Source organism: Zonotrichia albicollis, chromosome 1 (assembly GCF_047830755.1).
Source record: "Zonotrichia albicollis isolate bZonAlb1 chromosome 1, bZonAlb1.hap1, whole genome shotgun sequence".
Taxonomy (NCBI): domain Eukaryota; kingdom Metazoa; phylum Chordata; class Aves; order Passeriformes; family Passerellidae; genus Zonotrichia; species Zonotrichia albicollis.
The window spans coordinates 155,607,467-155,620,318 of record NC_133819.1 but is presented as its reverse complement, the minus strand read 5'-3'; the positions used below and the strand labels follow the sequence as shown (position 1 = coordinate 155,620,318).

Sequence of the window (12,852 nt, the reverse complement as noted above, 5' to 3'; positions counted from 1 at the left end):
ACCCCAGCATGGGGACACCCCTGAGGATGGGGACAGTGACAGGGTCAGAGGTCACTCCCTGGAGGACAATGAGGGGTCAGAGGTCACTCCCTGGGACAGTGACAGGGTCAGAGGTCACTCCCGGGATGGGTCAAGGGCAGCTGGCGCTGAACGAGACCCCAAAGGCAGCGGGGGGCTGCGGTGGGGACACGGCCTGGGCACGGCCTGGGCACAGACTGACCCATGGCACCAGCACGGCCTGGCATGGGCATGGCCTGGCATGGCCTGACCCACGGACTGACCCACGGACCTGACCCACGGCACCGGCACAGCCTGACATGGGCACGGCCTGACCCACAGACTGACCCACAGACTGACCCACAGACTGACCCACGGACTGACCCACGGACTGACCCACGGCACGGGCACGGCCTGACCCACAGACTGACCCATGGACTGACCCACGGACTGACCCATGGCACCAGCATGGCCTGGCCTGGGCACAGCTTGGGCATGGCCTGGGCACAGCTGGATCCACAGACTGACCCATGGCACCACCACAGCCAGGGCTGGGCATGGCCTGACCCACATCCCAGACAGACCCGGCCCCACAGCCATGACAGCCCCAGAACAGACCCGGCCCCACATCACACCCACTCCACACCAAGGACAGACGGACAGACGCAGCCCCACACCAATGACAGGACGGACAGACCCAGCCCCACACCAAGGACAGACAGACAGACCAGCCCCACACCAAAGGACAGACGGACAGACCCAGCCCCACAGGAAGGACAGACCCAGGACAGACACCAGCCCCACTCGTGTTTCCATTCTGTGGAATCCCAGCCTTTATTCCCCCCGCAGCCCCAGACAGACAGACACACAGACGGACAGACAGACACACAGACCCCACAGGATGGACAGACGGACACACAGACCCCACAGGAAGGACAGACAGACGGACAGACCCCACAGGAAGGACAGACGGACAGACAGACAGACCCCACAGGAAGGACAGACGGACACACACACCCCACAGGATGGACAGACGGACACACAGACCCCACAGGAAAAACAGACAGACACACAGACCCCACAGGAAGGACAGACGGACACACAGACCCCACAGGAAGGACAGACAGACACACAGACCCCACAGGAAGGACAGACTGACAGACCGACCCCCCAGGAAGGGACAGACAGACACACAGACCCCACAGGAAGGACAGACAGACAGACAGACCCCACAGAAGGACAGACGGACACACAGACCCCACAGGAAGGACAGACGGACACGTTTCCGTTCTGTGGAATCCCAGCCTTTATTCCCCCGCAGCCCCGGACAGACAGACGGACAGACAGACAGACCCCACAGGAAGGACAGACAGACAGTGTTTCTCTGTGGAATCCCAGCCTTTATTCCCCCCTGCAGCCCAGACAGATGGACAGACCCCACAGGAAGGACAGACGGACACACAGACCCCACAGAAGGACAGACAGACAGACACACAGACCCCACAGAAGGACAGACAGACGGACACGTTTCCGTTCTGTGGAATCCCAGCCTTTATTCCCCCCGCAGCCCCGCGGGGGCCGAGGCCGGGGTCGAACACGAGGTTGGGGGGGGGGGGGGGATGTGGGGACCCCCCCAAAGCCCCTCCTGGGGGGCTCCCCCGGTGCCGTGGGGGGGGGGGGCGGGGGGCTCGGGGACCCCCCCCCAGGGCGGATTTGGGGCTCGGGCCCTACTTGGGGGGCCGGTACAGGAGCTTCCGGCTCTTGAGCACGGCCCACTTGTGGCGCTTCATGTAATAGAGCAGCGGCGTGAGCAGCGCCGAGATCAGCAGCAGCTGGGGAGGGGGCGCGGGGGTCAGGGGGCTCAGCAACACCGGGACCTCCCTGAGACCCCCAGACCCACCTTGGGACCCCCCTGAGACCCCCAAAACCCCCCAATCCCACCTTGAAACCCCCCCCTGAGACCCCAAAACCCCCAGACCCACCCTGGGACCCCCCTGAGACCCCCAAAACCCCCAGACCCACCCTGGGACCCCCTGAGACCCAACCTGGGACCCCCCTGAGACCCCCAGACCCAACCTGGGACCCCCGAAACCCCCAGACCCACCTTGGGACCCCCCTGAGACCCCCCAAAACCCCCAATCCCACCCTGGACCCCCTGAGCCCCTCAATCCCACCTTAAGGCACACCTGAAACCCCCAAAACCCCCAGACCCACCCTTGGGACCCCACTGAGACCCCCAAAACCCCAGACCCACCTTGGGACCCCCCCGAGCCCCCCAATCCCACCCTGAGACCCCCCGATACCCCCAGACCCACCTTGGGCCCCCCCAATCCCACCTTGAGACCCCCCTGAGACCCCCCCAAGCCACCCTGAGGCCCTTCTGAGCCCCCAGCCCCACCTTGAGACTCCCCCCCAAGCCCCCTATGAGACCCCAGCCCCATCCTGAGGCCCCACAAGAGCTCCCATACCCAGCCCCACCGTGAGCCCCCCAGTGAAGCCCCCAGCCCCACCGTGAGCCCCCCAATGAAGCCCCCAGCCCCCCAATGAAGCCCCCAGCCCCCCAATGAAGCCCCCAGCCCCACCTTGAGCCCCCAGCCCCACCTTGAGCCCCATCTTTTTGCGGTGGTCGTGCTCGGGCTCGGCCGCCCAGCGCAGGAAGGTGCAAACGTCCTTGGCAATCTGGGACATGGTGGCCGGCGTGCCTGGGGGGGGGGACAGGGCAGTGAGACCCCCATGGGACCCCCGAGACCCCCAGAGACCCCCAGAGACCCTCTGAACCCCACAGATCCCACTGAGACCCCAATGGGACCCCCAGACCCCCCCCCAATCAATACCTGGTGTGGTCAGAGCCCCCCAGGACCTCCTCAAACCCCCCCAGGACCCCCCAATCCCTTCCCAACCCCAGCAGGACCCCCCCCAAATCCCCCTCCCAGGACCCCCAGCCTCCCCTCAGACCCCTTTAAGGCCCCCCAGGACCCCCCAAGACCCCTTTAATTCCCCCAGGCCCCTTTAAGCCCCCTCAAGGCCCATTTAAGCCCCCCCCCAGGCCCATTTAAGCCCCCAAGACCCCTTTAATCCCCTCCTAAGGCCCCTGTAAGCCCCCCAGGACCCCTTTAATCCCCTCCTAAGGCCCCTTTAAGCCCCCCCAGCACCCCTTTAATCCCACCCCCAGCCCCCCCAGGACCCCTGTAAGCCGCCCCCCATTTAAGCCCCCCCGTACCGTCCTCGTACTCGAGCACCTCGTCGTAGATGGGGGGGGCCATGCCGATGGCCTGGCCTGGGAAGTAGGGGTTGTAATGGAGCCCCTCCCTCAGAGAGACCCCCCCGGGGGCGTCACAGTACCCCGTGAGCAGGTGGAACACGTAATCCTCGCCCCCCGTGCCTGGAAAGATCAATAACGGATCAATAATGCATCAATAACGGTGTCACAGTACCCTGTGAGCAGGTGGAACACGTAATCCTCGCCCCCATGCCTGGAGAGATCAATAATGGATCAATAATGCATCAATAACTGATCAATAATGGAGTCACAGTGCCCTGTGAGCAGGGCGAATACGTAATCCTCGCCCCCGTGCCTGAAGGTTAATAACAGACCAATAATGGATCAATAACTGATCAATAATGGAGTCACAGTACCCCCGTGAGCAGGTGGAACACGTAATCCTCGCCCCCGTGCCTGAAGGGTTAATAACAGATCAATAATGGATCAATAACTGATCAATAATGGAGTCACAGTGCCCTGTGAGCAGGGCGAACACAAAGTCCTCACCCTCGTGCCTAAAGGGTTAATTACAGACCAATAACTGATCGATAACGGATCAATAATGGATCAATAACGGATCAATAACCGCGTCACAGCGCCCTGTCAGCAGGGTGAACATGTAGTCCTCATACCCTTGCCTGAAGGGTTAATGGGATCAATGACAGATCAATGACAGATCAATGACAGATCAATGACAGATCAATGGCAGGATCAATGGGATCATTGGGATCATTGGGATCGGTGGGAATGGGATCAATGGGATCAATGGGATCAATGGGATCAATGGCATCAATGGCATCAATGGCATCAATGGCCATCAGTGGGGTCAGTGCATTGTGGGGGTGACCCCAGAGCCCCCCAAAGCCCCCCAAAGCCCCCCAAAAGCCCCCCATACCTGGCATTGACGATGTAGCTCAGGTCCGGGGGCAGGGCGCCGTTGTTGGGGTGACCCCAAAGCCCCCCAAAGCCCCCCAAAGCCCCCCAGAGCCCCCCAAAGCCTCACCTGGCATTGATGATGTAGCTCAGGTCCGGGGGCAGGGCCCCGTTGTTGGGGTGACCCCAAAGCCCCCCAAAGCCCCCCAGAGCCCCCCAAAGCCTCACCTGGCATTGACGATATAACTCAGGTCCGGGGGCAGGGCCCCGTTGTTGGGGTGACCCCAGGACCCCCCAAAGCCCCCAAAGCCCCCCATACCTGGCATTGACGTTATAACTCAGGTCCAGGGTCAAGGCCCCATTGTTGGGGTGACCCCAGGACCCCCCAGAGCCCCCCAAAGCCCCCCAAAGCCTCACCTGGCATTAACAATATAGCTCAGGTCGGGGGGCAGGGCCCCGTTGTTGGGGTGCCCCCAAAGCCCCCCAGAGCCCCCCAAAGCCCCCCAAACCTGGCATTAACAATATAACTCAGGTCCGGGGGCAGGGCCCCGTTGTTGGGGTGCCCCCAAAGCCCCCCAGAGCCCCCCAAAGCCCCCCAAACCCCCCATACCTGGCATTGACGATGTAGCTCAGGTCCGGGGGCAGGGCGCCGTTGTTGGGGTGACCCTAGGACCCCCAAAAGCCCCCCAAAGCCCCCCCAAGCCCCCGAAGCTCCCCATACCTGGCATTGACGATATAACTCAGGTCCGGGGTCAAGGCCCCATTGTTGGGGTGCCCCCAAAGCCCCCCAGAGACCCCCCAGAGCCCCCCATACCTGGCATTGACGATGTAGCTCAGGTCCAGGGGCAGGGCCCCGTTGTTGGGGTGACCCCAGGACCCCCCCCAAGCCCCCCAGGACCCCCCCAAAGCCCCCCAGAGCCCCCCATACCTGGCATTGACGATGTAGCTCAGGTCGGGGGGGCAGGGCCCCGTTGTTGGGGTGACCCCAAAGCCCCCCAGGACCCCCCAGGACCCCCCAGAGCCCCCCATACCTGGCATTAACAATATAACTCAGGTCCGGGGGCAGGGCCCCGTTGTTGGGGTGACCCCAGGACCCCCCAAAGCCCCCCAGAGCCCCCCAAGCCCCCCATACCTGGCATTGACGATGTAGCTCAGGTCTGGGGGCAGGGCCCCGTTGTTGGGGTGCCCCCAGGACCCCCCAAAAGCCCCCCAGGACCCCCAAACCCTCACCTGGCATTAACAATATAACTCAGGTCCGGGGGCAGGGCCCCGTTGTTGGCCGCCCGTGCAGCCTCGGGGTTGGGGTAGGGCTTGGGGAAATGATCCGAGATCTTCCCAGGACGCATGAACATCTCCCCGTTCTCATCGGGGCCGTCCTGCACCTCCACCTGCACAGGTGAGACACGGACAGGTGAGACACAGGTGAGATATGGACAGGTGAGATACAGGTGAGACATGGACAGGTGAGATACGGACAGGTGAGACAGTGAGATACAGGGACAAGTGACACACAGGGACAGCAGGGTCCCCATGAACATCTCCCTGTTCTCATCGGGGCCATCCTGCACCTCCACCTGGTGAGACAGGTGAGACACAGACAGGTGAGAAATGGACAGGTGAGACACAGGGACAGCAGGGACAGGGACACTGGGACATCAGGAGTGGCAGGACAGGGACATGGGGACACTGGGGATGGCAGGACAGGGACAGTGGGACACCAGAGACAGCTGGGGACAAGGGCAGCAGGACACTGGGGATGGCAGGACAGGGACAGCAGAACATTGGGGACAGCAGGGAGGGGACACTGCAGATGGCAGCAGAGTGGCACCAGGACAGCAGGGGTGGCAGCACAGTGACAATGACACGTCAGGGACACCAAGGTCACTGGGGACACTGGGGATGGCAGGACAGGGACAATGACACATCAGGGACAGCAAGGTCACTGGGGACACTGGGGATGGCAGGACAGGGACAGCAGAACATTGGGGACAGCAGGGTGGGGACACTGGACACAGCAGCAGACTGGCACCAGGACAGCAGGGGTGGCAGCACAGTGACAATGACACGTCAGGGACAGCAGGGGTGGCAGCAGTGACACTGGGACATTGGGGACAGCAGGACAGGGGCACTGGGACACTGGGACAGCAGGGGTGGCAGCACAGGGACACTGGGACACTGGCAGGGGGTGACACAGGGTGACACTGGGAGTGGCAGGGGATGGCACAGGGTGACAGGAGGTGGTAACAGTGACACTGGGGATGGCACAGGGTGGCACAGGGGGTGGCAACAGTGACACAGGGTGACACGGGGTGGCACAGGGGGTGGCAGCAGTGACACTGGGGGTGGCAGCAGTGACATAGGGTGACACGGGGTGGCACAGGGGGTGGCAGCAGTGGCACAGGGTGACACAGGGGGTGGCAGCAGTGACCCAGGGTGACACGGGGTGACACGGGGTGGCACAGGGGGTGGCAGCAGTGACACAGGGTGGCACAGGGTGACACGGGGTGACACAGGGTGACACAGGGTGGCACAGGGTGACACGGGGTGGCACTGGGTGCCGGTGTCACCTCCTCCGCCAGCGCCTTGGCCTCGGCCTCGGTGTGGGTGACGCCGATGAGGTTCCGGAAAGCCAAATATTCCATGGAGTGACAGGCAGAGCACACCTGGCGGTACACCTGGAACCCCCTGCGCACACTGGGGGACAAACAGACACCAAAATTATCCTAAAAATCCCAAAATTATCCCAAAATCACCTGGCGGTACACCTGGAACCCCCTGCGGACACTGGGGGACAAACAGACACCAAAATTATCCTAAAAATCCCAAAATTATCCCAAAATCACCTGGCGGTACACCTGGAACCCCCTGCGGACACTGTGGGGACAAACAGACACCAAAATTATCCTAAAAATCCCAAAATTACCCCAAAATCACCTGGCGGTACACCTGGAACCCCCTGCGGACACTGCGGGAGAGAGACACCAAAATTATCCTAAAAATCCCAAAATCACCCCAAAATCACCTGGCGGTACACCTGGAACCCCCTGCGGACACTGGGGGAGACAGACACCAAAATTATCCTAAAAATCCCAAAATTATCCTAAAATCACCTGGCGGTACACCTGGAACCCCCTGCGGACACTGGGGGACAAACAGACACCAAAATTATCCTAAAAATCCCAAAATTATCCCAAAATCACCTGGCGGTACACCTGGAACCCCCTGCGGACACTGGGGGACAAACAGACACCAAAATTATCCTAAAAATCCCAAAATTACCCCAAAATCACCTGGTGGTACACCTGGAAACCCCTGCGGAAACTGGGGGGAAAACAGACACCAAAATTATCCTAAAAATCCCAAAATTATCCCAAAATCACCCCAAAATCACCTGGCGGTACACCTGGAACCCCCTGCGGACACTGGGGGACAAACAGACACCAAAATTATCCTAAAAATCCCAAAATTATCCCAAAATCACCTGGCGGTACACCTGGAACCCCCTGCGGACACTGCGGGACAAACAGACACCAAAATTATCCTAAAAATCCCAAAATCACCCCAAAATCACCTGGCGGTACACCTGGAACCCCCTGCGGACACTGCAGGGACAAACAGACACCAAAATTATCCCAAAAATCCCAAAATCACCCCAAAATCACCTGGTGGTACACCTGGAACCCCCTGCGGACACTGGGGGGACACAGCGGGGTCACAGACCCCAAAAACCCCAAAATCACCCCAAAATACACCTGGAATCCCCCATACAACCTGCAGGGATGGAGACCCCAAAAAACCCCAAAATCACCCCAAAACACACCTGGAACCCCCCTGTGCACACTGTGGGGTCACAGACCCCAAAAACCCCAAAATCAACCCCAAAACACACCTGGAACCCCCCTGTGCACACTGTGGGGTCACAGACCCCAAAAACCCCAAAATCACCCCAAAACACACCTGGAACCCCCCTGTGCACACTGTGGGGTCACAGACCCCAAAAACCCCAAAATCACCCCAAAACACACCTGGAACCCCCCTGTGCACACTGCAGGGACAGGGGCTCAGACCCTCCAGGGACCCCCACCCAGAGACCCCAAATCCCCACAGGGACCCCCCAGGACCCCCCAAATTCCCCATTTCCCGTACCTGGCGTGGTCCAGTGCAGACAGGGACCCCCCAAATCCCCCCAGGACCCCCCAAATTCCCCATTTCCCGTACCTGGCGTGGTCCAGCGCAGACAGGGACCCCCAGGACCCCCCAAATTCCCCATTTCCTGTACCTGGTGTGGTCCAGCGCAGACAGGGACCCCCCAGACCCTCCCCAAATTCCCCATTTCCCGTACCTGGCGTGGTCCAGCGCAGACAGGGACCCCCCCAAACCCCCCCCAAATTCCCCATTTCCTGTACCTGGCGTGGTCCAGCACAGACAGGGACCCCCCAAATCCCCCCAGGACCCCCCAAATTCCCAATCTCCCCGTACCTGGCGTGGTCCAGCGCAGACAGGGACCCCCCAAACCTCCCCAGGACCCCCCAAATTCCCCATTTCCCATACCTGGCGTGGTCCAGCGCCGACAGGGACCCCCCAAATCCCCCCAAATTCCCCATTTCCCGTACCTGGCGTGGTCCAGTGCGGACAGGGACCCCCCAAACCCCCCCAGGACCCCCCAAATTCCCCATTTCCCATACCTGGCGTGGTCCAGTGCGGACAGGGACCCCCCAAACCCCCCCAGGACCCCCCAAATTCCCCATTTCCCGTACCTGGCATGGTCCAGCGCGGACAGGGACTCCCCAAACCCCCCCAGGACCCCCCAAATTCCCCATTTCCCATACCTGGTGTGGTCCAGAGCCGACAGGGACCCCCCAGGACCCCCCAAATTCCCCATTTCCCGTACCTGGCGTGGTCCAGCGCCGACAGGGACCCCCCAGGACCCCCCAAATTCCCCATTTCCCGTACCTGGCGTGGTCCAGCGCCGACAGGGACCCCCCAAACCCCCCAGGACCCCCCAAATTCCCCATTTCCCGTACCTGGCGTGGTCCAGCGCCGACAGGGACCCCCCAGGACCCCCCAAATTCCCCATTTCCCATACCTGGCATGGTCCAGAGCAGACAGGGACCCCCCAGGACCCCCCAAATTCCCCATTTCCCGTACCTGGCGTGGTCCAGCATGGAAAGGGACCCCCCAAATTCCCCATTTCCCGTACCTGGCGTGGTCCAGCGCCGACAGGAAGCCGCCGTGGCTCCAGGGCAGGTTCGGAGGGTGCAGCTCCAGCTCCCCCGCGCTCACGGGGCCCCCCCCGAGTGACAGCGACAGGGCCACGGCCACGGAGCCCCCCCCCTGCCAGCGCCCCCAGCACGGCCAGGGACCACCGGGAGCGGGGACGGCCCGGGAAGGACGACAGCGACACCTGGGGGGGACAGGGACAGGTCAGGGACAGGTCAGGGACATTGGGGACACCTGGGGGGGACAGGGACATTGGGGACACAGGGACAGGTCAGGGACAGGTTAGGACACCTGGTGGGACAGGGACAGGTCAGGGACACCTGGGGGGGACAGGGACACCTGGGGGGACAGGGACAGGTTAGGGACAGGTCAGGGACATTGGGGACACAGGGACAGATCAGGGACAGGTTAGGGACACAGGGACAGGTCAGGGACACCTGGGGGGGACAGCGACACCTGGGGGGGACAGGGACAGGTCAGGGACACCTGGGGGGGACAGGGACAGGTCAGGGACACCTGGGGGGGACAGGGACAGGTCAGGGACATTGGGGACACCTGGGGGGGACAGCGACACCTGGGGGGACAGGGACAGGTCAGGGACAGGTCAGGGACATTGGGGACACCTGGGGGGACAGGGACAGGTCAGGGACATTGGGGACACCTGGGGGGACAGGGACAGGTCAGGGACAGGTTAGGGACACTGGGGACACCTGGGGGGACAGGGACACCTGGGGACACAGGGACAGGTCAGGGACATTGGGGACACAGGGACAGGTCAGGGACAGGGACAGGTCAGGGACATTGGGGACACAGGAACAGGCCAGGGACAGGTTAGGGACAGGTCAGGGACAGGTTAGGGACATTGGGGACACAGGAACAGGCCAGGGACAGGTCAGGGACATTGGGGACACAGGGACAGGTTAGGGACAGGTTAGGGACACAGGGACAGGTCAGGGACACCTGGGGGGACAGGGACAGGTCAGGGACAGGTCAGGGACATTGGGGACACCTGGGGGGACAGGGACAGGTCAGGGACAGGTCAGGGACAGGTTAGGGACAGGTCAGGGACATTGGGGACACAGGGACAGGTTAGGGACATTGGGGACACCTGGGGGGACAGGGACAGGTCAGGGACATTGGGGACACAGGGACAGGTCAGGGACAGGTTAAGGACAGGTCAGGGACATTGGGGACAGAGTGACAGGTTAGGGACAGGTCAGGGACATTGGGGACACAGGGACAGGTCAGGGACATTGGGGACACCTGGAGGGACAGGGACAGGTCAGGGACAGGTCAGGGACATTGGGGACACAGGGACAGGTCAGGGACACCTGGGGACACAAGGACAGGTCAGGGACAGGTCAGGGACATTGGGGACACAGGGACAGGTTAGGGACACCTGGGGACACAAGGACAGGTCAGGGACAGGTCAGGGACATTGGGGACACAGGGACAGGTTAGGGACACCTGGGGGGGACAGGGGTGTCAGGGACACCTCCGAAGGACACAGGGACACCAGGGTGGGGATGGGGGGGGGGGTCAGAGGTGACAGGGACACGGGGGGGGGGGACAGGGACACTTGGAGGGGACACAGGGACATTGTGGGAGAGGAGACAGCGACACCTTGGGTGGGGGGACAGGCATGACAGGGACACGGACACGTGGGGAGGGGACACAGGGACACCTGGGGTGACACAGGGACACCAGGGGGACACAGGGACACCAGGGGGACACAGGGACACCAGGGGGGACACGCGGCCATCCAGGGGCACCGGGGACCCCAAGGTTTGGGGGGGACAAAAGCAATGGGGGGGTCCCGGGGACAGCGGGAATACCGGAATTACCGGGAACAGAAACAGCGGGAACAGCGGGAATGGAATAGTGGGGACACCGGAATTACCGGGAACAGAAACCCCGGGAACAGCGGGAACACCGGGAACGGAATAGTGGGGACACCGGAATTACCGGGAACAGAAACAGCGGGAACAGCGGGAACACCCGGAACGGAATAGTGGGGACACCGGAATTACCGGGAACAGAAACAGCGGGAACAGCGGGAACACCGGAATGGAATAGTGGGGACACCGGAATTACCGGGAACAGAAACCCCGGGAACACCGGAAACGGAATAGTGGGGACACCGGAATTACCGGGAACAGAAACCCCGGGAACAGCGGGAACACCGGGAATGGAATAGTGGGGACACCGGAATTACCGGGAACAGAAACACCGGGAACACCGGGAATGGAATAGTGGGGACACCGGAATTACCGGGAACAGAAACCCCGGGAACACCGGGAATGGAATAGTGGGGACACCGGAATTACCGCGCTCAGAAACAGCAGGAATACCGGAATTACCGGGAACACCGGGATCAGTGGGAATACCGGGAACGGGAACACCGGGGATAGCGGGAATAGCGGCAATGGGAACACCGGGAATAGCGGAATTACCGGCCGCAGAAACGGCGGGAGCACCGGGAATGCTGGAATTAGCGGGAGCGGGAATGGCAGGGATACCGGGAATGGGAACACCGAGGATACCGGAATTACCAAGAATACCGGGAATGAAAGAGCGGGGACACCGGGATTACCGGGAGCGGGAGCAGCGGGGATCTCGGCAATGGGAACACCGGGGATGGCGGGAATACCGGAACTGCCGGGAGCGGCGCGAAGGGCGGGCAGAGGGCACCGCGGGCACGCGGCGAACGGGACAACCGAGGGCACCGGGAACCGGGCACACCGGGAACCGGGCACACCGGGAACCGGGGACACCGGGCGGGGCTCGGGCAGGAACCGGGGACACCGGGAACTGAGAGGGGCCGGGAATGGAACCGGGGACACCACGCGGGGCTCGGGAACACCGGGACAGGCACGGAGGAGCACCGGGAAGGGCCGGGAGTGGAACAGGGAAAAGGGAACACCGAGCACACCGGGAACCGGGAGCGGAACCGGGAGCACCGTGCAGGGCTGGGAAGCACCGGGCACACCGGGGCAGGCACCGACAGCTGCCAGGCAGGGCCGGGGATCACCGGGAACCGAGAGGAATGGAACCGGGGACACCGGGAACAGGGAAGGGCCGGGAGCGGAACCGGGGACACCGGGAACCGGGAAGGGCCGGGAGCGGAACCGGGGACACCATGTGGGGTTGGGGCAGGAACCGGGAGCACCGTTCGGGAGCACGGCGCACACCGGGGCAGGCACCGCCAGCCCCAGCACGGCCGCTCCCGTCCCTCACCCGCTCCCCGCGGAGCCCCAGCGCCGGGGCCGCGTGGTGCCCTCCGTGAGGGGCCGGCCCGCGCCGTGACCTTGCGGGGCCGCACTCACCGTGGCGGGGCCGGGGCCGCGGTGCGGGCGCAGCAGCGAGCGCGGGGGAGCCGGGCCGGGCCGCGCCGGGCCCGGGAGCAGCCGCAGCCCCGGGAGGCCCCGCAGGCCCCGCAGCGCCGCCATCGCCGAGGTCGAGGGGACGCGCCGCGACGCCCCCGGAACTGACGTCAGAGG

General features: G+C 62.8%; 1 protein-coding gene across 1 annotated transcript; it reads right to left on the bottom strand.

Annotated features, from left to right (window-relative positions):
* Nucleotides 1-1,530: 1,530 nt before the first annotated feature.
* On the bottom strand, nt 1,531-12,845 carry CYC1 (cytochrome c1; the record flags this gene model as incomplete). Its single annotated transcript, XM_074558959.1, has 8 exons — nt 1,531-1,829; nt 2,599-2,699; nt 3,218-3,350; nt 3,443-3,470; nt 5,363-5,520; nt 6,700-6,826; nt 9,333-9,536; nt 12,679-12,845. Coding segments are annotated over 8 exons (1,023 nt in total), but the record flags the coding sequence as incomplete, so codon positions are not given.
* Between the last annotated feature and the right edge of the window lie 7 nt (nt 12,846-12,852).